General features: G+C 39.0%; 1 protein-coding gene across 2 annotated transcripts in view; it reads left to right on the forward strand.

The window, feature by feature from the left end:
- fstl5 (follistatin-like 5) overlaps window positions 1-23,309 on the forward strand; it is a 183,542-nt gene that overhangs the window by 140,555 nt on the left and 19,678 nt on the right. For both annotated transcript variants that reach the window (XM_035947209.2, XM_023269221.3), the window contains 4 exons: window positions 1,850-2,011; window positions 3,183-3,317; window positions 21,126-21,152; window positions 21,373-21,491. In XM_035947209.2, the coding sequence (XP_035803102.2) occupies window positions 1,850-2,011; window positions 3,183-3,317; window positions 21,126-21,152; window positions 21,373-21,491 (443 nt within the window). The remainder of the gene's footprint in view (window positions 1-1,849; window positions 2,012-3,182; window positions 3,318-21,125; window positions 21,153-21,372; window positions 21,492-23,309) is intronic.

The raw sequence follows: 23,309 nt of genomic DNA on the forward strand, positions 1-23,309 counted from the left end.
ATTTCAAAATCTGCTAAATTCTCATCATATGTTTGTCTTATGGGCCAAGCTTATCCACGTTTCTGATCAGGTATGATGCGAAACATCATAACATTTCAAAAAGTCAATAGTCACCAGGGTACTAGTGTGCTCGTAAACAAGACAGGAGATTCTGTTTACTTCACAAACCCTGTTTTTTCTAGGATGGTAACTTAGCTTAAGTTGCAACACACATCACTTCATGTGCACACGGCTCGAAAGCTTTGTGCCTACTTACAGCGCTGGCTTTATTGTTTGTGCTCTCAGGCAGATTGATATACAGCTGCAGCTTCGGAATCAAGCCTCCATTTTTAGCGGCATGCGTGTACGGAGCAATTTCAACAAACGAGGCACTCACAAAGTGATTTGCAGTAAATACACAACACAAAAGGAGAAAAACAAGATGGTAAAACGTGCCAAGGAATGGGGACAGAGCTTTTGAATGTCTCTATGCAAGTTTGTGAGAGTAATAATCTTCACGCAAAACATTGTCCAAGATAATTGTCTCCGTGGGCTCTATTCATTCAGCTTCGTTATTGCAGAGAGTCATCGGCATAACCGGAGTGTCTGTGTGGCTGTGATTGGTAAAGTAACCCGAGTGCCATAAGAACCCTTGTGGCCCACTGTGGACAGTGTGTTGGCAGTGAGGTTGACGTGAGCTCTAAAGCCCGGGAGTGTTGTGGTTACCAGATGGCCGTGGCAGCAATCTTCAGTCCTTTCACTCACCTGGCTGAGTAAAGACTTCCTCTAACCCAGTGCCCACAGGAAATGGTCTCTACAGCACGTCTGCCTTCTCTGCTTCTGCCAAGACTCTCGCTTCCATCCTCAGCTTGTGTCTATGAAGTCTGTTTCAGAAAAGAGAGAGGGGAGAAATAAAAAAAAAAGAGGACACTGATTTGGGCCACAGAGGCTCAGAAGGGATTGCTCAAAACAAGATGGTGAGATAGAGAAATTTGATGTCCCCACTTAAACCGCTGCCAGGTTGTCATCCTTATATGTGACAGGTTGTTGTGGAATGATTCACGCGTCTTTTTTACGGTCGCTCTGTAAACAGTTCATTGTCGGAGTCCAAATTTTACTCATCGTTTCAGTGGGAGAGTCTCCGGAGAGATGATTTTGTTATTGTTGTGCTATTCAGAGAAGACTTTCTCCTTTAAAGGACTATTCAAATTCATTCTTTTGATATTATGTGCAGTAAGACTCTTAACAAGTTAGTGCACGAATGGATATTATGAATGTATTTGTATGTTTAATTGAGTTATGCTAATGTATGGTTCTTGGAAGTACGATGTTTAGGATACTTATTGCTGTTTGTGTTTTGCTCCAGGGTAGAATAAACAAGTGAATCTGCAGCAGGACACAATGGCACATTGTACAGAAATGTGTAAAGTCAGCTTCTGGAACACTTTGAGGACGAAAGTGACATTTATTTTGTGTTTTTTTCTTTCCTCACATATTTCGCTTTCTCTGCTTCCATCCCCTCATCTCCTCCTTGACAAAAGGTTACAGAAAATCAATGGCTACCAAGCGAAATCAATAGTGTCCGAACAGAGGTTCTCTCCTTTATTTATCTATCTGATTTGTTTGGTTTCATGGAGCACATTAACCTTATCTAAAGACAATGCTCCAAATACACTTGATCCTATTGATAGTGTATGCTAATATAAACCCTTAAGTTCAGGACTTGGCAGCTTTGCTTAAAACTTCTGGTTCAATAAGTTTTCCTCACACTTCAAATGATACTAGTGTAAACAACCGCGTGGGACGGAGCAGCTTTTATTTATTTCTCCCTCTTACCTGTCAACATCTCTTCTTTTTCACCAACTTCCAGTTCCTCCAGTCATCCGAGTTTACCCAGAGAGCCAAGCCAGAGAGCCAGGTGTCACCGCCAGCCTGCGCTGCCATGCTGAGGGCATCCCCAGTCCACAGCTGGCCTGGCTGAAGAACGGCATGGACATCACCACCAAGCTGTCCAAACAGCTCACCCTGCAAGGTAGAGAGGAGACCTGAGCTCACTGATTACTGCATGCACAGTTCTGTATTTGTATTGCCACTATTACTGACATTTTGCCATGTTTTTTTTGTTAGTTTTTTTTTCCCCAAGGTCAGTCTTAACTAGTAACTAATATGTGGAACCAATGCTCATTTGATTTTCATTTTTACTGATGCAAAAATGAAAATCTTGTTCAGACCTACAATAACACAAACTCCAACATAGAATTTTGTGGAAATACCTTTTTAAATTAGTTTTACACATTTATTAACAGAAAGCTTTTTGGGTAACGGATCAGATTGTGCTGTGGATGGCAGTGAAGTGACTACAGATGAAAAGGGGCAACTGCTTACTAAAACATTCATACTGATAATCTGAAACATTACACATTAAATGACTGATTCAATAACTGAATAAGCTGATAAATGGTCGATCACTACTTCTGATATAATTTTATTATTATTTTTACTGTTACACTTGCTCTTACAATTGCTACTACTAACACTAAATAAGTGTCACTTTTCTGCCAATGTGCGACCATGACTCCTGTCACTCTTACTAATAATGCAACTGCTCAAAATAATTGATTTTTTATGTATAAAATAGGCGTGTAAATGATCACATGTACATTAATGCATGTATTTCTTACATTCTGATATCTTGGTTATTTAATATGCACTACAGGCCTGTTAGCTGATTGGCTGGTTAGACTTGGGTAGATGCCATTGTTTGGGTTGTTTGAAACTATTTTGATGCTCTCTTGAAACTGAGATGTGACTGCAAATTAAGGCATCAACAGACTCACAATGTCAATATTGTGAAACACCGAGTGTTTTGTTCAACCTCGGCATCATACACTCAGAAGCAAAGTTTTCAAGTTTCTTATAATAAACAGTGAAAACAAATGCATTCCCTTTCAGGTTGTCTACAAAAACTCTAAACCAGAAGCCTGTCCCACTGCTCACAGAAACACAGCGTGTAGCATGTTCTTTCTTTGAACTCCTACCTTTTTGAATCCTACCTGAAACAAACCTTTCACCCTTCCTCCTAACTTATTAGAGAACTATTATGTAATGGTGGAAAAAGATGGCAGAATAGAAGTCACTTTTATCTCTTTCTGGAAGGCAAACTGTCTTTTTTTTTTGTCGTTTCCCTGTCTTGTTCCTCAAAGCTAATGGAAGCGAGGTGCACATCAGCAACGTGCACTTTGAAGACACCGGCGCCTACACCTGCATCGCCAGAAATGAGGCCGGCGTGGACGAGGACATCTCTTCGCTATTTGTGGAGGACTCTGCGCGCAAAACTCGTATGTATAAGTCATGATGTCAGCGTCTGTTTCTTTATTCAAAGGGAAAATGGAGCCATGCAAATGGAGCTCTCAATAATTTATCCTGTCAGTTCTTAATAGTTTATATCCTGTGATTCAGTGATAGAGGGTCTGAAGGGGACGGAATAGTGATACTATCTTTACTCTCCATCTCCTGTTTTGGAAGCAGGAACAGTTGATTGTGTTTCCTTCAGTCCACTCTGAGGCCATTTTTGTCTCTCATATTTAATCTGTCTTTGCTATACCCAGAATAGTGTTCATTCGTGCTAAAAAATTACAAACACTTACTGTTTCTTGGAGTTAACCTGTTTCATATCATCATGAATTTAATATCTTTTGTGATCTCGTCGAACAAAAGAAGACATTTGATGATGTCTCCTTGGGTTGAGAAAGAATTCCATAATTTATTTATTTATTTTTTTTTTTTTTTTACACTTGGCATCACAAATACTTGATTAATCTAAAAAGTATTTTACAGATGAATTGATTATAAACGCAATAATGAAAGGTAGATGTCATTTTCTATCATGAATGAATGTGTTATTGATTTTCAATTAATTCAATCGTGTCTGAGTCTATAAAATTCAAAAAAAATTTGAAAAGAGGAATAAATTTGCCTAAGCAGATGTCTTAAAAACTCTTTTTTGTTGTTTATAAAAAATTTACATTTATATACACTTAGAGAAAAACCACAAATTCTCAGATGTGATGAGGTGAAATTCATGAATGTTTGCTCTGCTTGCTTAGAAATGCAATTGATTATCTGAACTGTTGGAAATTACCGTTCCCGTTATTCGACTAATTGACTAATAAACTGCACCACCGTCGATGTCATGCTCCACATCAGTGATTTTTACCACCAGTATTCACTCATGCAGGTGATGTACTGGGATTAATCGTCATGTGTCGGCATGTAACCCGGTGGCATCAGGTCTGCAACCTTCCTATTCATATTTGGAGGCATTTCTCGACACAAACGGCCTCCTCTTGTTCCCTCCTCGTGAGTAGAGTCGCACTCGGTAATTAACTTTGACCTTCTCAGAAATGTCAGAATCTGTCTTTGGGGTCTGCGACCAGTTGTTAGCGTGTTGTATCTTCCTGTGGGTAATTAGGCTTGCAAACAGTACACGCTCCAACTTTGCAGTCGGGTCACACACATCACGTGTCCACTGTCCCACACCTCTGCCAGACTCGACGCGCTTAGATGTGATCCCTGCGGTACGACACTTCCTCCGCCCAGCCTGTCACGCATCAGAAGATCATCCTCGGCCGGGTCAGAAGTCGCTCCGCTGCTTTGAAGCTTTTGAAGGTCTACCTCGGGCCAAAACGGTGCTCGGAGTTAGATATGGAAGAGCCTTTTTGGCGTGAGCGACCCTAAAGGACAGGAGTTCAAAGGAATGTCAGCCGACAGCCAGACATGGTTGCACCGCTACATTACGAAAGAGAAAGAGAGCAAAAAAAACTCCAGACTTTTCTACACATGCTGTTGTCTGTCCTGAACATCCGGCAGACTGCATGCTTGTTATTTTCCTGTGAGATTGCCCCCTTTATTCAGAACTGGTTAAGTGAGCAAATGGAAGCTGACTATCTATTTTCTCTGAATTGGCTGCCTCTGTGAGCCTGAGGCTAATGTGGGGTGTCAGCTCACAACGCCTGCAGCCCTCCACCGCTAAGCCCCTCACCTCTGCTCCTAAAAATATACGCCGTGACATTTAGCTCAGCAGGGAGCCTTAGAATCTACGTTGTTGTGGAATTTACACATTTGTAGCTCGTTTCCAGTTGACAGTTAAGGTGTGCTGAATTTATCATCCTATCTTGGCGTTTGTGATTTTGTCTAAATGTTGCCACTATGTCCCAAAAAAACTCTTCAAGGATGAGGCTGGCATGACTCTGTATTTTCAGTGTCAATGAAACCACTAATCTTTCGAGGTCTAAAACCAGCTCAGTCCATTTTTATTGCAATGTAGAAACAGATGTGCAATGTAGTTCGTATTTACAGCAGCAATACTGTGCACATTAGTTTTAGGTTTTGTTACAGTGATCTTGTGGAAATTAAAATAAATAACTATGCAATAAATGACAATAAATGGCTATAATTCAGTGGTATAAACTATTGTCTTCATAAGCATTGACAGCTATTGTTTGTAGAATCAAATCAATGCAAATTCCGGTGTTTTAACCAACATTTTTCATTGTAATATGAAGTCCTGCACCTTTATGGAAACAGCAGTATTTTGTGATGTGTGACCTTAAATCATAAAAACTAACCAAACAAAAAGGATCTTCAATCCTTTAAAGACAGACATGAGACTACTGTATTGTTCAGATTTACAAATGTAATTAGAATGGTTGCTAAATTTCAAGCCACACATCTAAACAGGTCAACCTAACGTAAGTAGTTGATGAATACTTCGGATATGGTTGATGATCATGTTCTCCGTGGATCCATCATAATTTTGTTTGTTACATTCATCCCTTTTGTTACTGTAATTTACTTTGCGGATCATGATTTTCTAAACTTAACATTTGAAATATTTTTCTTGCTTTTTTGGGGAGGAATGACACACCTCCAGTTTTGATCACGGGTGATTTCGTTTCTCTGGGGATTTGCTTGAGTTGTCTCATGTTGCTTTGAAATTTTCATATCAAAGAGTTGACGCTCAGGCTTCTTTTACAGCCGAAAAATTTCGCTAATTGGTGTCAACTTTAATATAACTCACCACTGCTGCTGCACAAAGGTACAAACACCTTTGTTTTAGTTACTTCAGAATTCAGACAGAAGTTTTACTTGCCTGCATTTGTAGAACATCATGGATACAGTTTCACTCTAGCAAACACTGAACTTGTTAATACGGTGCAATCAAAACCAGAAACTTTTTATGGCAACATCCTCGTCTGTTTCGCACTGAAATCACAAAAGGTCTGGGACAAGAGCGAGACAGAAAGAGGACTATCGGATTGTTCAGCTTTACAAGTGTAATTAGTTTAATGGTCACAGAAGGTCACGTCAAGTCAAACGTATTCCGAAAGTGCTTTTAACACGGTTCCATCACAAAGTACTTTACGGCTAACAACTGTGTGCATATGACACAGAAAGTAGATGGTAAACTATTAAACTAATTGTGTCCACTCAGAGTGTGCTGGCTTTCCAGCTTGCAGAGAAAATGCTCACAAATGTCAAATATTTAAACATCTATTCTTATTTATGTGTTATAAAGCTCCACATTTATTCACTAATAACTGATCAAATCAACTTGAGCTATTAGGTTAGTATTTCTTATGCCAGATAACAGCTCATTTTACCCAAGTTCAGGCCTGCTTGTGGCTGAGCAGCTGCTAATATAAGAAAGTGACACAAACAAACAGAAAACTCATTAAGTCTGCGAGAGGGCTGTGGGTTTGAGTTTTGACCCTCTCTTGTCATTTGCATTATCTTGGTATTTGATGATCCACTACAGATGGACAGATTTTCCTATTGGGCTCTCTAATAAGGAGGTGGCCCGTGATATTTTCTCGGAAAGCTGCCAGCTGTTGTCAATACATCAGCGTTTAAGGCCAGAACGGAGCGACTGGGAGAGTCTGAGCTCCTCGTGTGCATTGTCGTGCTCAGCGTTCACACAACAAACTTAATCAGGCACAATAAGCGTCAGTTTGCTCCGCAGCTGCTTTTACCTGAGCGGTTGTCTTAGCGGGTATTAAAATGTTTAACAAGCAGCTGTTAATACAAAGATATTGCCAAGGATTTGCACTGGATTCATTACGCAAACTGATGAATCTCGGGGATGAATGTTCAGAGCATGCACGGCTTTTAAAGCTGTTGAATGTCTGTGTACATTTTCTCCCCAACCCTAGCATCTTATTCCACCACAATTTTGAACATATCAGTTCTGCATGATAAAACTTTTATAGAAATCTGTGTAGCCATTAGTTAACACAGTTACTTTAATAGTTTATTAGTTGAGTCCACAAGAGTGCACATTAATAAACCAGAGTTGGCCAAGAAACTATTTTTTTATCTGTAGTTTCTGGGCAGTTCTTACAAAGTCAACCTAAAAACAGATTAAAAGAGTTGAGATCATTTATAGGCATCATGCAGAGCAACAACAAAAAACAGAAAGCAGTGGTAAAAAATTTAGAATCATGATTCATTTAAAAAGATGATTCACTAATCCACATCTGTTTTTTTTATATGAGCTTGAATAAAGAAAAGCATGTATCTTTTTTTATCGTGGCCTTTTTCAACATGTAACAAACAGAATCACATACAATCAACCATGACCCTTAAGCCAAAGAGAAAAGCAGACAACATATCATGTTTTCGAATTACAAATAAATTCGACATTAAATCGAAGGAAATAATGAAAAAACAGAATGAACATAATACACGACAAGTCCAGTTTATGTTTCTATATTTCCAGAAAGTGGTTCCCAGATATCATAACCTTTTATTCAATTATGTATTCATCAATTCATGGAATACCAACTAATATTATTCGCTAGGCGTATTTCTTATGCAGCTAACCAGAGTAAAGATTTTGTTCTAGCTCCCTCTGTTTATTTAATTTCCACTTCTGTTCTACAAACACTGTCTCACAGCCGTGAACAATCTCTATGCATGCTTATATTTTCTTTTTAAGTAAAGTGCTGTCAACCTTCAGCAACACAGTCTGTTGATTTTCACATTATTTTCACCAGCCGAGCAACATTAGCGCTTAGACAAGCTGGCTAGACTTGACACCCAGACACCTGTTCTGCACATCGACCTTCTGTCTTGTTCCCGAACATCTTTTACTTTGTCTCACTGTCTCCTATCTGAGCCTCAGTGGCTGGTGGCCTCTCGCTGACCTTCATCTTCATCAACACCCTGCCAGTCTCACTAGTACATGAAATCTGGCACTAACTTTCATCTGAGAGCATCTCACCAGCTGGGCAGCCGATGTGAACTCCCTCCCTCTCCTTGCAATAACTGGAAAATGGCAGCGAGAGCGAGTGTGAGTCACATACGTAGCACAGTTCAGCCACGTCTTCAGCCAGGTCCAGATAAGGAAACCTATCACAAGCAGCGTTCACATGAATGATGACTAGTGCTACGGTCAGCTACAAATTTTCATGCCAACCCTGTAGTTGATTTCAGTGTCAAAACTGATATACTTTTCAAAAAATATCTAAACATAGTAGTTTAAAGGAAACAAACCAATGATTTCTCAGTGTGTTGCTCTGTGTTTCACGTGGGCAGCAGATAATTTTAGCTTATTCAGAGAAAAATTATCTGATGAAATATATCAAAAACCCTAATAATATAACAGGGCTCATGACAGCCTTGCTTTTTACAAACCTGCATGTGTAGACATGCAGCTGCAGACTCAGCAGCATTGTTGTTACTGCAAATATACCTGCATTCTGTGAGTGTATCTGCAGATTAAAAAACCTCCACCATGCAGCAGATAAAGGGCAAAATATCTTTGGTCAATTCTTAAGGAGTATTTGTAGTGATTCAGGCGAAAGCAACTTAATGGGGTTTTTTTTGGTTGTGAGCTAAGAGGCTTCCTTTGTTCTAAATGACTGGTGGGGAGTTCCAGGTATTTATTCTCACCCCAAAATCACATGTTAATGATGTTAATGGCCCGAGTCTCTATGACTTAAGTTGTAAAATGATTGTGAAGCTGCTGGGGGAAGGTTCTCATCCATCTTTTTGGAGATGGCTACTACTGTTTTCTACTAAAGCACTTAAAGTTACAATGACTGAGAATCCACAAAGACACACTCTCAAGGAATATCTTGATTAACATTTTCTAATTTTAACTTTTAATTGGTTTTTATGCTTAGATCTCTACAACAACAGCTATGTCTTTTCATTTCTTTCCAAACATTGTAATTGCTTCTGTTTGCTGAGAATTTGCTCTTGAGTTTTGCCTAAGATACAAACTCTGAGGTTTATATGCTTAATGGGATTTTTTGCAGTCATGCACGTAGTATTTATTTCTAAGGACTCGAATAGCTGACAATCTGAGAGAACGAGGGGTTTTTTGTTGTGGATTTGTGGTTTAGCCTTCATATACATTAAAAAAATGTTAATTAGTAATATTAGATGCCAATTTTGAGCACTTTACAGTTTTCATTCTGTTCATATATGTAAGACACACTTGAGTCAACTGTCAAAAAAAACATTAATCAGCTTTGTTGCCACAATGATAAATGCCAAAGATAACTCTGTTAAAATCTCATGTTCACTGATTAAATCCCTAAAAACTTCAATCTGTGCATGAACACTACGTATTCAGAGGTTTTCTTTGAAAATAATCCCTTATTGCCCAAAAAAGGCAAAACCCTGCATCGTTGCTTCCTCTAGAATGTGCAGATCTAAAAACTTCTAGCTCTCTGTCCGCCCACCACTCTTCACTCACTGCAGCTCAGCACACCAGCTCTCTGTTCAAACACTGTAAAACTACTCTGCACTACACAATGGCAAGTTGTAAGGTTCAGTCAAGTCAGAAAATCAGTCAAGTTTGAACTGGAAAGGTATTCTAAAGAATAATAGTAACGATTCAAAAAGCCCTACTTGGCAAGTTGACAGGAAAGGATCCTTAGGTTTGTTATGTATAAAACCATTTAAGTTGGAATTTGTATTTTTTTTAATGGTTTTCATTGGACTGCACTTTCAAGGTGGAAATGTTTAGCAATGGCACTGACAGCTTGTTTATCTCATTCTATAACTTCTAGCATCTAAAAAACACCACATGGATGTGTTAACAAGGAAAAGAATAATCCACTGAATACTGTTAGATGTGTTCTCCTTATAAATTCTAACTGTGCACCCATAAGTGAGTACTTTCAACAAACATGAACTCCATAAAGAAGCAAATATATGCACACTTATCTCTGTGCCAAGTCTCATTTATTAAAATGGAAGCTTTTGACCAAACAAGATTGCAAAAATTTCATTAGAGTCACATATTGAACATCTGTGTACCCCACTTGTGTCACAGTGGCGTCAGAGTCCTCATTTAAATCCACATGCTCGAGTACACCTAGAGTGTGAGTCCAGATTAGCTCCATATGACATCATGCTGTGGCCAGAAAGCTCCCTAAAGTCGTTGGCCCAGTTAGAACCGATCCATAAAGCAGCAACTGGCTTCACATCCTGGATTCAGGGAGAGATTCTCTAATTTTTCACACAACCATTCCCAAATCTAAAGTAAAACTCTGGTCTAAAAATAAAATCCATTTCACTGTTTAAAAACTTCTAAACGAACCTTGTGGTGAGACTATTTTGTAAACATTTAATCTTTAAAAACTCGCTTCACTAAGCAAAACTTGCACCACCAACAACTAAAACTGAAAAGCATTTGCATATATAATATTCAGACATCTTATATTAAGAAAAGAAGCTTTGTCTCTGCACACATTCAAGCATTAGTCCTTGGTTGTCTATCTTCTGCAGTAAGTATTTGATGTTCACAAGTCTTCACTTAATTGTGTTTCTGCTCAGGGATGAGATGTGCACATTATTAAAAGGAGTGGCATTCGCCTTTAAGTAGCAGAATCAAGGATGCTTTCAACCAGGAGCTCGATACTCTGATCCCACAGAAGATGAGATGCTGTTGGGCATGTTCTGGCACCAGACTACCCTTGATCTAATAGCACTGATCTGAACCAGACAGAGACTCAAATGACACATTGTGATCATACTTGGAAACGTTTTAGAAATCTGACTTTGTGAAAAGTAATGATCTCATTCTGTGAAAGCATTGTTTATGACCCGCCCTAAGCTTCTCATTCTCAACACTTCAATAAGAGAGGGAGAGCTGAATAACTAACTAAGCCAGTTGTCAAGGGGCCGAATAAGATATTAGGCTGGAGATGAAGTGAAAAACTTGATTTGATGAGAGAGGCATGAGTGATCTTCTTCAGATGAATTCACCACAGAGGAGCTTGAAGGTCAAAACCTTCTCTTCGCAGGCACGTCACTGAATTGTTTTTCTCTTAAATTTATCCAACTACTTCGCTGTTTGGGAAAACCTGAGCAGTCACTATTGTGGGATCTCTTTAACGGAGGCTGTCACCGGCAGGCAGAGCGCCATCCATCTCTGACAGTCTGCTGCTAAACTGGCATAAATATCTGCCCTTCACAATGTGCCAATTATTTCTGCAGTGTCAGAGGATCTGCGGGGCTCAAAGCAAGCGTTTGTTGCTTTCGTCTCTTCACTTTGCTATGCCTTGGCATTATGCTGCACTTTGACTCGTATCGGTGACCTGTATAGTCCTGGACAGGGGCACGAACTGCAGCTCCTTTGCCCTCTTTGGCTGGAGTGCCCTGGTGAACTCATTAAAGAACTTTAAATCGCATGGTTACTAATAGGATTATTAGTGTGAAAGGAAGTCTGCCATGTTCCAGTTGAAGGGGCGACTACATCCACTGAGTCACATATTTATTGAGTTAAGGAAAAATTTCCAACCTTACTCCATTCTCTGTGCACGAATGATTTCAGTAAAACTTGTTAATCATGATTAGGTAGGCGATCTGCACAGCAGTTAAGATTTGTTTATATGATGCCCGAGAGTGAGCGTTTACCGTTTGGCCATTTTGTTCTTAATTGGTTCTCATTAGAGATAATTAGCATGGAGGACAGAACATGGTGGCATTTTGTTTGTGGTCGTTGTGCTGAAACAGATATCCTTGAACCCATTAAAGTCCCGCTCTGGTCATCAACTGAACCTCATCTCTCACTCGGTTCATCAAAGTTACATATTTAGAAAGTTTTACCATGAAAATATTACACTCATGCTTCAAAATGGCTTCACTCTAATTCTACACCGCTGCTTCCTCTAGCATGCAGTATCTAATCTTTCTTGCACCATGGACTGGTTTCAAGCAAGAGGATTTTCTATGGTCATCGTTAGCATCGAGTCTCTCCCTCTCAAAGAAGCTCTCCAGAGATGTTTGATCTTTATTCATTTTGGCAGGGGTTAGATTGACGGCTTTATTTAATGGCCGGGTAAGTCAAGTGCATGAAACAAGCATAGACACAAGTGACGGGAAGACAATCTAGTCATTTTTCAAAATAAAACACCCTGCAGACTGTCGAAAACAAAATAAAAAACAAAACGTTTTTATTCCTTTGGTCCACAGCTCAGTGGCTGGAGACCACTGCTCTAGAATGAATAAATCTTTGAAAACTCTGCTTGTCGCACCACTGAACCCTCCACTACTTGCATATTAAGCACACCAGCTCACCTAAGGCTCTACTCAAACTACTCTACACTACACGGAAACAGATTCTGAAGAAGTATAATGATACAGAAAGTCCCAGCCTGGAAGTTGACAGGATTGTTTCTTTAGGTTTGTTGTGCACAAAACCATGGATGTCAGAATATCTGTTTTTGAGACAGCTATTAGAACACCTCACTGTCAAGGTGGAAATACTCATGGCGCTCATTCCTTATTTCACTCATGTTATGTCTCCTAGCATGTAAAAAAAAAAAAAAAAAAAAGCACCATATGGACATGTCAACTAGATACAAAAAAAAAAAATGTAATTTTTATGAGAGGGGGTCTTCAAGCCTTCGAGCCTGACAGATGCACTTCAGATCCATTCCTCCTTACTGATTGAATTGCTCTTGGAGTATTTATTGCAGCGAGGTGTACCACTGCAAATAGGCAAATGCATGTGTAACACTTCAGGGAATAAAATAATTACATTTATTCCCGTCACAGTGTCCCACCGTCGTGGCTTTGATATTGCAGTATTCCAGCAAATCTCCCCTCCACATGTATGAAAATATATATCTCCATTATTTTATGCTGAGATACATTTAAAACCACAAAAAACCCACAACTCAATGTCTTCCCTTGATGTAAAGGCTACTGTAAATGTAACACGAATAATGATATTAAAGAGCCTAGACTGATTTGAAAAATAAATAATTTAATACAAAGGCATGCATATACTGCTCCCCCTTCAAATGGCTGCGGTAAAAGCTCAAGTTTCAGTGCTTATACTGTTAATTAATGACTACATCACATTACTTTACCTGGCATTTAGTGCTCACATATGCTTACTGTAATCAGCCCAGTGCTTCCTCTTGTGCTGATGTTCATTTACTTTACTGAAAGGTTTTTTGTTGACTACACTAAAGGACTTGACAAAGGTAGATAAACAAAAAGCTGAGGGAGGCTGCTGATTAAGAGCTTGTTTGTATGAAATTGATTTCAAGGAAACAGCAGTTCAAAAGGTGGAAACACTTTTTAACTTCAAAAATTATTCTGAGTGTCAATCTGTAGGAACTAAGCATGTTATTATGTACTGTGAAGTCAATTTTCATTTTACAATGAAGCCTAGATTGCAAATAAAAAGGGTAAATAATATTTGTGAAATGCATTTTCCAATTACTTCTTTGTTAGTGTAAAGTACATAGTTAAATCTGTGCAACTCTATTTACAGTACAGCGGCAGCAACATGACCAGGAGTACAAACAGCACTTCACATCGACTCTACTGTTATTTCTAGTGGTCTCTGCTTTATAATCCCTTTCCTCTACTTCATACTTCATAACTCACTGTAAAGCTTCATTAATTAATGTATGACCTTTTAATACTTCAGCAGGAACAAGGAGTCTTAAAACATGAGTGGGCAGGAAAGTGAGTCACACTGTTGCACTGCAAAAACATCCCCACTCAGAGAGATGAATTCATCTGGCAAACTGTTCGGGGATTTCTAAAGTGTCATTTTCTTGATTGTAAGTCTCGATCTACTTGTTCTGTCTTGTCAAGATATTTAGGACTTTGTTTTCGAGTCGGTGAAGGGTGCAAAATCCACTGTGTCAGACTGGATGTATTTAACAATTATTTCCTCAACCGTGCTGCTGTGCCACAGTGGAAGGAGACGCTGTGAGGCTGAAGCTGTGCAGCAGTGAACATAATCATACATTTTGGTGACTTTATTTGGTAACACACCTCCATCTAAATACACAACCCCCTTTATTCTTGTTTGGTTCATCTTTTGAGTACTACTGTATGTTTTCCAGCTAGCTAAAAACATTCTGAAAACAGACGTGGTGTCAGACGTACAGAATAAAGATTAATGAGTGATTCTCACCACTTCTGTAATCTACAGCAGTTAATAGGCTTCACTTCATTCACTTTGATGACTCACTTCACAGTTGTATGAAGGCAGAAGGTTCCATCTGCAGTTTCTAACAAGACTGATGTTGCACCCTGTCAAACCACAATTAGCACCGCAGAGATGCTAGTTAAATTATTTGCATCAGGCAAGCAGACTGTTGCAAAAATAAATGCAGATACGTCCCTGCTTATGTGCACGGCACACTTGTTTTGATGAATGATTCTACTGCATGTCAACAGGCTTGTTGGATTCTGACATGTCATAAGAGGTCACACAGTTCTATTAACCCTCCTGTTGTCCTCATTTACAGGCACCAAAAAATATTGTTTCCTTGTCTGAAAAAAAGTCCCAAAAAATCTGCAAAAAAATTCTCCAAATTTCTGAAAATTTGCAAAACCTTCAGGAAGAAAACTCCAATGATTCCTTAAAAGTTTTCCTTGAAGGTATTTTTTTTTTTAATTCCTCAAATTTGGCAAGAAAATTCTTGTAAACATTTTCAAAAAATGAGTAAAAATCTTCCAAAAATCCTAAAAATATCTAAAGTGATTACATATAAATCAGTAAAACTTATATTTTCTTGAGAACATTCACAAAAAAAATCAACCAAAATCCGGTTGATTTTTTTGTGAATGTTCTTAAGAAATATTTTTAACATTTCTTTTTTTCCCACCAAAAAATGTTCAAAGATTTCCCAAAAATGTTAAAAATGTGGACATCAGAAGTTTCACTGTGAAAATATTTTTTTTCTCTCCACATTTTCAAACTTTAAAACGGGTCAATTTCGACCCGCAAGGCGACACGAGGGTTAACAGTCGCAGATCATTTAAAACTTCTCTTTTCATTAATAAATTTCTCATGACAGTCTGTTCTTGCTGGTCCTCCAAGAGACCGACTGCACCAATTCCAGTAATACCTCACAAATTCATATCTCCTCCCTGCACTGTCAGAAGTATTTTTTCAAAGTAGACTAAATGAAATGTGAAATAATTTGGACGATTTCAGAAAGGTAGAAATACAACATGAAAAAAATGAAACCACATTGTGCGTTCTGTTTTCATTGTACATTCGGCACAATATGTGGTATTTCACTGGAGATAGTTACAAAAAAATGGGTGGAAAGCATGATGGCAAATGGATCTTCAAGGTTTCGAAAGTGGTTTCAAATTTGGAATGATGGTTAAAGTATCAGTGACCCTCACACCTCCCTTTTATATAAATCAAGGACATTTCATTCTAATAGGCTCTTTATTGCCCCTTTAATCAACCGTTTATAGACTGCTGTCTTTGCGCCAAACTTTATTCTTTGCCCTTATTCCATATTTTTCCCGATGCTGTCTTCTACACGCTCTGCCGTCTTTATTCCGTATTCTGACAGTGTTTTCCTCGGCCATTTTTGGACGACTAACAGTTGGTAGGCCTTTGTCCCAATCAAACACAGCGTTGCTTGATTTCACAGATTCAGGCTGAGGGAAGATCTAATCAGTGAAGTCCGCTGGTGAAGTGATTGGTTGGAACAAAGCCCTGCAATCTCCTGGGCCTCGATGCCACATGGACGAAAACCATGACTCCGCACCAAAGTCTTCACAAAGCTGTTTTATTCTGCGCCGTCCTCCATGCTGTCTGCTCCACATCCCCTGAACAGAGAAGATCAGATCGTGCCAAAATAGCGTCCATGTTTCCATCAGTAGTGTCCCTCTCCATCACAGCAGGCTTTCACAGAGCGTTGGACACGCTGTCAGCAGCAAGGAGCTCGAACCAGGCAGTGACGCTATCCACGGTGTCAGCAGCCTACTGCCTGTCGACAGAGTTTCATGCTGAAGGCTTTGTGGAATGAATATTGTAAATCCAGTGGAAAGTTTAAAAACGCTTTTAAGCCCTTGTTACAACACGACAACTTATGAATATTTCTGACGATTATGTAGAAGACTAATGCAATAATAATGCTAATGATAAGAATACTGATCTTTCTAAATACATAATCAAAGCGAAACATGAAGAGCAGAGGACAAAGCAAGAACAAAATTAATTGGTTATATCCATGTATTTTAAATATGGTCAAACCAAGTATTTTGAAGTGAAATAACAAAAAAAATTAAGACACTGTAAGTGTGCAGCCTCAATTATTATTAATCTGAGAGTTTCAAAAAGTAACCATTAATTTAATTATATCGTAAAAAAACAGGCATGTTTCATCAACTTAGGTGTTTCACATTGCTTACATTGCTCTGTATTTTCTTCTCCATGTCTCCGATTGCTGTCTTTGTTTGTGATGTGTCACAAATACTTGTGAGTGTAAGTTTTTCAAGTTTGATGTTTCAAGTTCTTTCCAGTAGCTTGTATTTTTTTGAAACGCTCAGGGATTTTTCTCCAAGGATTAAGTCTTTTGAATACTTTTCTTACTAAAGAGATGATACAGCCCTCAGTCCTCCACAGGCTCCCAGCTCTAATTCTAGTGCAGTCAGACCTGTTATTTTGAAAGCTTGCTCACTCTATCTGACTTTTAAATAGTACTGGCAGGGACTTGCTGTTGAAGTTAGCCCTCAATCTTCAAACGCAAATATATGCAGCACACAGCTGCAAAAAGAAATGAAAAAAAAGCTGTTAAAAAATCTAAAGAATTTGGTGACTGAAGAGTGGATGGGTTAAAAATAAAAGCTGAAAGACTTCTTGCTCCGTCTGAAGTGGGACTTGATCACTAGGTGACTGAGAACTGTTTGTAGTGCAGAGAGAAGAAGCCGAGTGAGAAGCACAAAGGCCTGAAAATGATATTTTTTTTCATCAGTATTCACTTTAACACCAGACAGACTCAAGTCACCATCAGTTGGTGGCCGCTTTGAATTAGACATGAAATATCTCAGCCTTTAAAATGACCCTTGATGACTTTTCCTCAAACGTAAAAAACATCATTTTTTTTCAATCTGCAAATCATGCAAGTAAAAGATACTGAGTCATTCCACCTACTTTCAGAGAGTTACATTTTCATGACCTTCTCTGTGGCCCTCTAAAATTCACAAAGGTGTCACAGGGCTTTATAATTCTGAATTCATAGAACCTGATGCTAAGTTTTCCAGTATAAGCCTCATGATATAAAAGTCATTCCCAAACAAAATGCACAATCTACTAACTGCAATCGCCATATTACTGAATCTTTCATAAAATTGAAACTATACATTTGTTGTTTAAAAAAATTAAATAAATAGTACATCTTGAGAAGGGATGAATGGGCTCAGGGCAAAACCTGTTTCCCCTTTTTTTTTTCACACCAAGGGGTAAACTCTGAGTTTAAAAAACTGAACCCAAGACAGAATTTTTCAAAACTTGCAGTTCTTCAAATGGCAACTTGAAGCTGGCTCCAAAAAATGGACCAATCCCTATAGATCTTCATATTAAAGTTTAAAGCTTTACAGAAGAAAAAAAAAATATGTTTACAGCTTGGTACAAGAAACTGTTTTGGTCTCGATGCTTGTTTCCCCAGTTATGCCAACTGTACAATGATTGAATTTTTATATTTCTCACCTGTTTAAATTGTACTAAGGTTTAACGTTATGCATAATTCAGGCTGTTGCTGCTTTAGGATGCTTATTATAGTATTTTTTTTGTTTGTTTTTTTTAACTGTGGGGGATGACATCAGTCTAGAAAAAAACTATATAGACATCTGGACAAGGTCTTTGTTGTTTTTGTACAGACTTCAGTTTACAGTCAAACACGGCACAAAAACCGTTAAGTCTCCTCTTGTTCTCCCTCTTTCCAGCTGGTAAGCAGCAAAACTCTGCATCACAGCCAAAATCTATAAGGACTGAGACAGCTGCCTCAATCATAATTTCATGGTCACAGCATCGTCTGACAACCTTTGCATTAATAAATGTTAATGACAACAGCCGTGCTGTATCAGCAATTATATCAGTATATAAAATGTCTGATCTTACAAAAGTTTTAAAGTCTCTGAAAACTTGTCTTCTCATTCAGTTGACAGCAGATGGGTAGTATAAGCAAACAGGGTAACTGCTATTCTCTTAGTTCTGCTGTCCTTAGTGCATTGATGATAATGACATCCATGAACACTTCAATCAAGTGACAAAACACAAAATACAGATCTTTCTTATGCGAAATAACCAGGTTCTCTTTACAATTTGCTAAAAATACTGTTTGGTCATGTACACACTATTGCTTATTGTGTGAAGAAAATTAAGAACGTGTATGTTATCATATGTATTTCTACATATGTGTGTTTTTAGAGGAGCTAACCTCAGTCAACCGGACAAACAAAACAAAAAGGTGAAACCGTCACACACATTCTTTATAGAAAATCAATGCAAAGAAAATTAAAAAGGAGAACATTTGAGGTTGTAGAATTGGGAGTTAGTGGTGAAGAAAAGGAAAATATATTAAAGAAGGAACACTGGAGAGAGCAGTATTAGATGGCGCTGATACAGACTTATTTCTGCTGATATTCAGATTTACAAGCTCTGACTAAAACCCAAAGGAGGGGGTCCTGGGGCATCTTGATCCAGGCTTCCATGTACTGTAAGTGGGAGTTGGCAGGTGCATCTGAAATCTTTTTTGGCATAGCTTGGATATATGTGGTATCTGCTCTGCATGTTAGCACTCGCTGCTCTCAAAGGACTTTTTGTATCAGCGAAGACGAAGACAGAATGAAAGAAAAAGAGAACAAGAGTGCAAGAATTTCCCCCCTTTTCTGCAGCATTACTGTTTCACTTCCTCATTATAAGCGGCTACAGCAGCGAGCAGGCTTTGCACTGTGGTCTGTCAACAAAAAAGTGTTTGCTTGGTGCTTATAATTAAAGCATAACTTAGGGCTTGGTTTTTCCAAGAAACTTCTGGGATAATCTCTGGAAAGAGCAGCGAAACCTGCAGACCCAAGGCAGTCATCCTGAGTTTTCAACGTTGCATTTGCATCTACTATTACTTTACCTGTATTATGCATTTGCTGTCTGCTGCCATGCCGCCGTGATGAACACCACGGGCTGTTTGGCCCATTGTCGTAGCGCCGTGCTCTTGTAAACAAATTGAATTTATGTAACCTTGCTGACGGGAAGGAACTGCAGAGTCCAGACTGGCTGGTGAGCGTGGCGTCCCTGATGTTTGGAGCCCAGTGGAAACATAGTTATTACGGGCAGAAAGAGTGAACTCACCGCCTACAGTGGCAGCCAGCTTGTTTTGTTATATGGATGATGAAGTTGATGTATGGGCCCATTGTATGCGCAGAACAGCCACAGTCTTTCTGCCAAGTGATGAATAGCATCAATACTGTGGGCTATTGGAAAAGACCAGGGCGCGCAAGATCTCATCTCAACTCTTCTTTTCCATTTTCTCCATTTTCCACTTTTGGCAGATCTCAAATAAATTGTATTGTTTTTCTTTTTGTTTTATCCTTGCCTTCCCTTCCTTGTTCCTCTATCTATAGAGTCTGCTCCTTTTGTGCAACTTTTAATGAGCTAAAGGGTATGCAAGAGTGCACAGGAAACACTTGACAAAGCACTTTGGAAAGATTACGGCTGACTAACGGCACAGTGGTGTCTAGTTGGCTTTGTCTCTTCTCCCCCTTTTCTTCCTCTGCATCTGTCCACCCGAGCAAGAGGCTGCGGGAATGAGCATTGCAATAGAGGCAAGATTAGAATCGGATGTGAATTGGGCTGGAGATTGGTTTGTAGACTGAAAATGGAAGATGGAATGGAAGCAGAGGGAAGACTGGGGGACAGATGAACGATGGGAGAAGGTCACAGTTAAAAAGCCGGGGCGAGAGGATAGTAGTGCCGCTGGTGTGTCAGAGGATAAGACTGATTGAGCAGCACAATTTGCTCTCATATTTGAATGCAAAGAAACTACATACATTTTATTCTCACCACATCAGCTATTTAGTCTTACAATGGCAGAGTATCTCTCAGACTATCCAGCGGCTGCTTTGAAAGCCAGCTGCCGGTCCGTGTTTCAGGTTGCCCATTAAAGCACTCAGGGTGTTATGTGGCTTTCATCCCACATTTTGTGTCATTAGTCACCTCTAAGTGAATTTAATGAGAAATTACCTGCTATAGAAGCCAAAACAGGGTTTGCTGCTGAAGAAGGAGCACATTAATCCCTCCTAATGACTTATGATAATCATCTGAGCCGGAAACCTGTGGACTACTCATGGGTGTCTAAGGCAGCTTACCCATAAAGCTCGCATTGATGGATGCTGATCTGATGTCAAAGATTTTATTCATATATATATATATATATATATATATATATATATATATATATATATATATATATATATATATATATATATATATATATATATATATATATATATATATATATATATATATATATAAATATATATATATATATATATATATATAAATTTTACGTCTCTCGGCCTAAGCTTGCACAATCCAAAAAATCATAGCCTGTTTTACAGTGCTTGTTGTTGACTGCACTCTATTTTCCAATGTTTGGTATCAAATTATTTCCAAGAAGAGAGCTCCATCGATTGTTTGCTGCACTGGGTGTCAGCGAGACAGTTTCCATAAAACTTTCATGTCGTCTGCTTTCCTCTTTGCCTCAACAGGAGTTAGTGTTTGTGTGTTAGCTCTCACAAAAGGACCCAATTGATTCTTGCATTTATTTTCAACCGTGCTTTCCTCTTTTTCTCCCTCACAGTGGCAAACATTTTGTGGCGAGAAGAAGGTACGTCTAGACTGCTTCTGCTCCTCTAAAGCATTCATTAAACAGACTTAATTGAATTTCTGTAATAGGGTTACTGAACTGTGATGAGAAGGATTAAATGATTCGATGCTTCAAAAGTTGATAACAGTGTTGTAGGCTTATTTCTCTCCAAATGTTCACACTGTGCAGCCTCATAAGCTATTTCCAGGTATGTAACAGGGCTCTTGTTGCTTCTCTGCAGGTCTCGGCATTGGCAACATGTTCTATGTGTTCTATGAGGACGGTATTAAAGTCATTCAGCCGGTGGCCTGTGAGATACAGCGACACATTAAGCCCAGCGAGAAGCTGCTGGCTCTGCAGGTGAGTGGTCAGACAAAAGAAACATTCGGCTTCTTTTAACAATGACTCATATGTGTGAGCTGAAGCCTATGAGGGGGAGGAGGAATGACTGGGCCTTACTGTTGGAACAGATCATCCTTTACTATGTGCTTCTGGGGCTATTAAGTAAAAGCAGCTGCTGGTTGTGAGGAGTTTTCCCCATTGTAAACATCTATTTAAAGGTTTTCTTTCAGCAATTTTCTATATTCTTATTTTTTATGACAAATCCCATAAAAAAAAAACACAATTATTGTATTGTGTAACAGATGTTATCTGTGTATCCAAAGCCTGATTTTGCTTCTTCCTCTGTGCTACAGAGCACTACTGATGTCTAAAAAATTTAGAAAACACACATCACTGAGAACCACCAATATCTGCGTGCTGACATGTCTGCAATGAAACGTCATATGGTGCAGTTTACAGTGTGTTTAACCTTGACCTTTGTATGATTAAAGCCTCAGACCTCCAGTGTAGAAAATTAATGTAACTCGCTGTAGTTTACAATTAATTTAAGTATAATGTTTCGCATTAATTCAATATGTCATTTTAATTATTCTGACCTAATCTAAGCTCTTTCCTCTCCAAACAATCAGTGTGCCAAACACATTCTTGTCCAGGAGTCCAACAAACTGTAATGATTTACGCCTGCCAGAGTCAGAACACTGTTGAATGCTCCCTGTAAAATGGATATTTTATTACATTAAAAAATCTCGTCAAAGAACCAGATAAAGCAATAAAATAGAAACATAAAAGAGAGTGTTGAACGGTGCTGTGAGCCCTTGGCAGGCATAAATCAAAAACTGTACATTTTCCAACATAAAATAAAAAATACAAAAGCGTGTATGATGAACACTGATTAGCCACAACATTAAAACCACTGACAGGTGAAGTGAATTATGCTGATTATCCTGTTAACGTGACACCTGTCGAGGGGTGGATATATTAGGCAGCAAGTGAGCAGTCAGTTCTTGACATTGATGCGTTGGAAGCAGGAAAAAGGGGCAAGTGTAAGAATCTGACCAACTCTGACAAGGACTAAACTGTGATGGAGAGACCATTGGTGTAAAGTATCTCCAAAACTAAAGAGCAGCAGTGTTCCTGCTGTGCAGAGTTTAGTACCTACCAAAAGAACGACAAAAGGTGAACTGCTGACAGTCAGGTACCTAAGGCTCACTAACATGCGTGGGGGGAAAAGCCTGGCTGCTGTGGTCAAATCCCACAGAAGAGCTACTGTTGCACAAACAGCTAAAGGCCTTACTGCAGGCTATTATAAAATTGTATCAGAAGCACACAGTGCATGCAGCTTGCTGCATATGGGGGCTGCGTATTTACAGACCAGTCAGAGTGCCCATGCTGACCCCTGTTCACCACTTAAAGCGCCTACAACGGGCACATGAACGTCATAACTGGGCCATGGAACAATGGAAAAAGGTGGTATGACCTGGTGAGTCATATTTTCTTCTACATTATGTGGATGGAGTGCATTATTTTCTTGGTGAAGAGATGGCGAGGTAGCATGATGCTCTGAGCAACGATCTGCTGGGAAATGTTGAATCCCGGCATTCATCTGGATGTTAGTTTGACATGTACCATAGAGGCGGTGGCTTCTTTCAGCAGGATAATAAGCCCTGTCACACTGCAAACATTGTTCAGGAACACCGTGTTAGCCAGGTGTTTTTTTTTTGTTGTGCATGATCGGTGAAAATGCTTGACAAATATAATTGTTGATGTTTTTAAAAGGAAACAACAAGCATCCTGTTGTGATATCGGACGTGAGCAGTCAATGGGATTTAGCTGAGA

This window comes from Amphiprion ocellaris, chromosome 13 (genome assembly GCF_022539595.1).
Source record: "Amphiprion ocellaris isolate individual 3 ecotype Okinawa chromosome 13, ASM2253959v1, whole genome shotgun sequence".
NCBI classification, from domain to species: Eukaryota; Metazoa; Chordata; class Actinopteri; family Pomacentridae; genus Amphiprion; species Amphiprion ocellaris.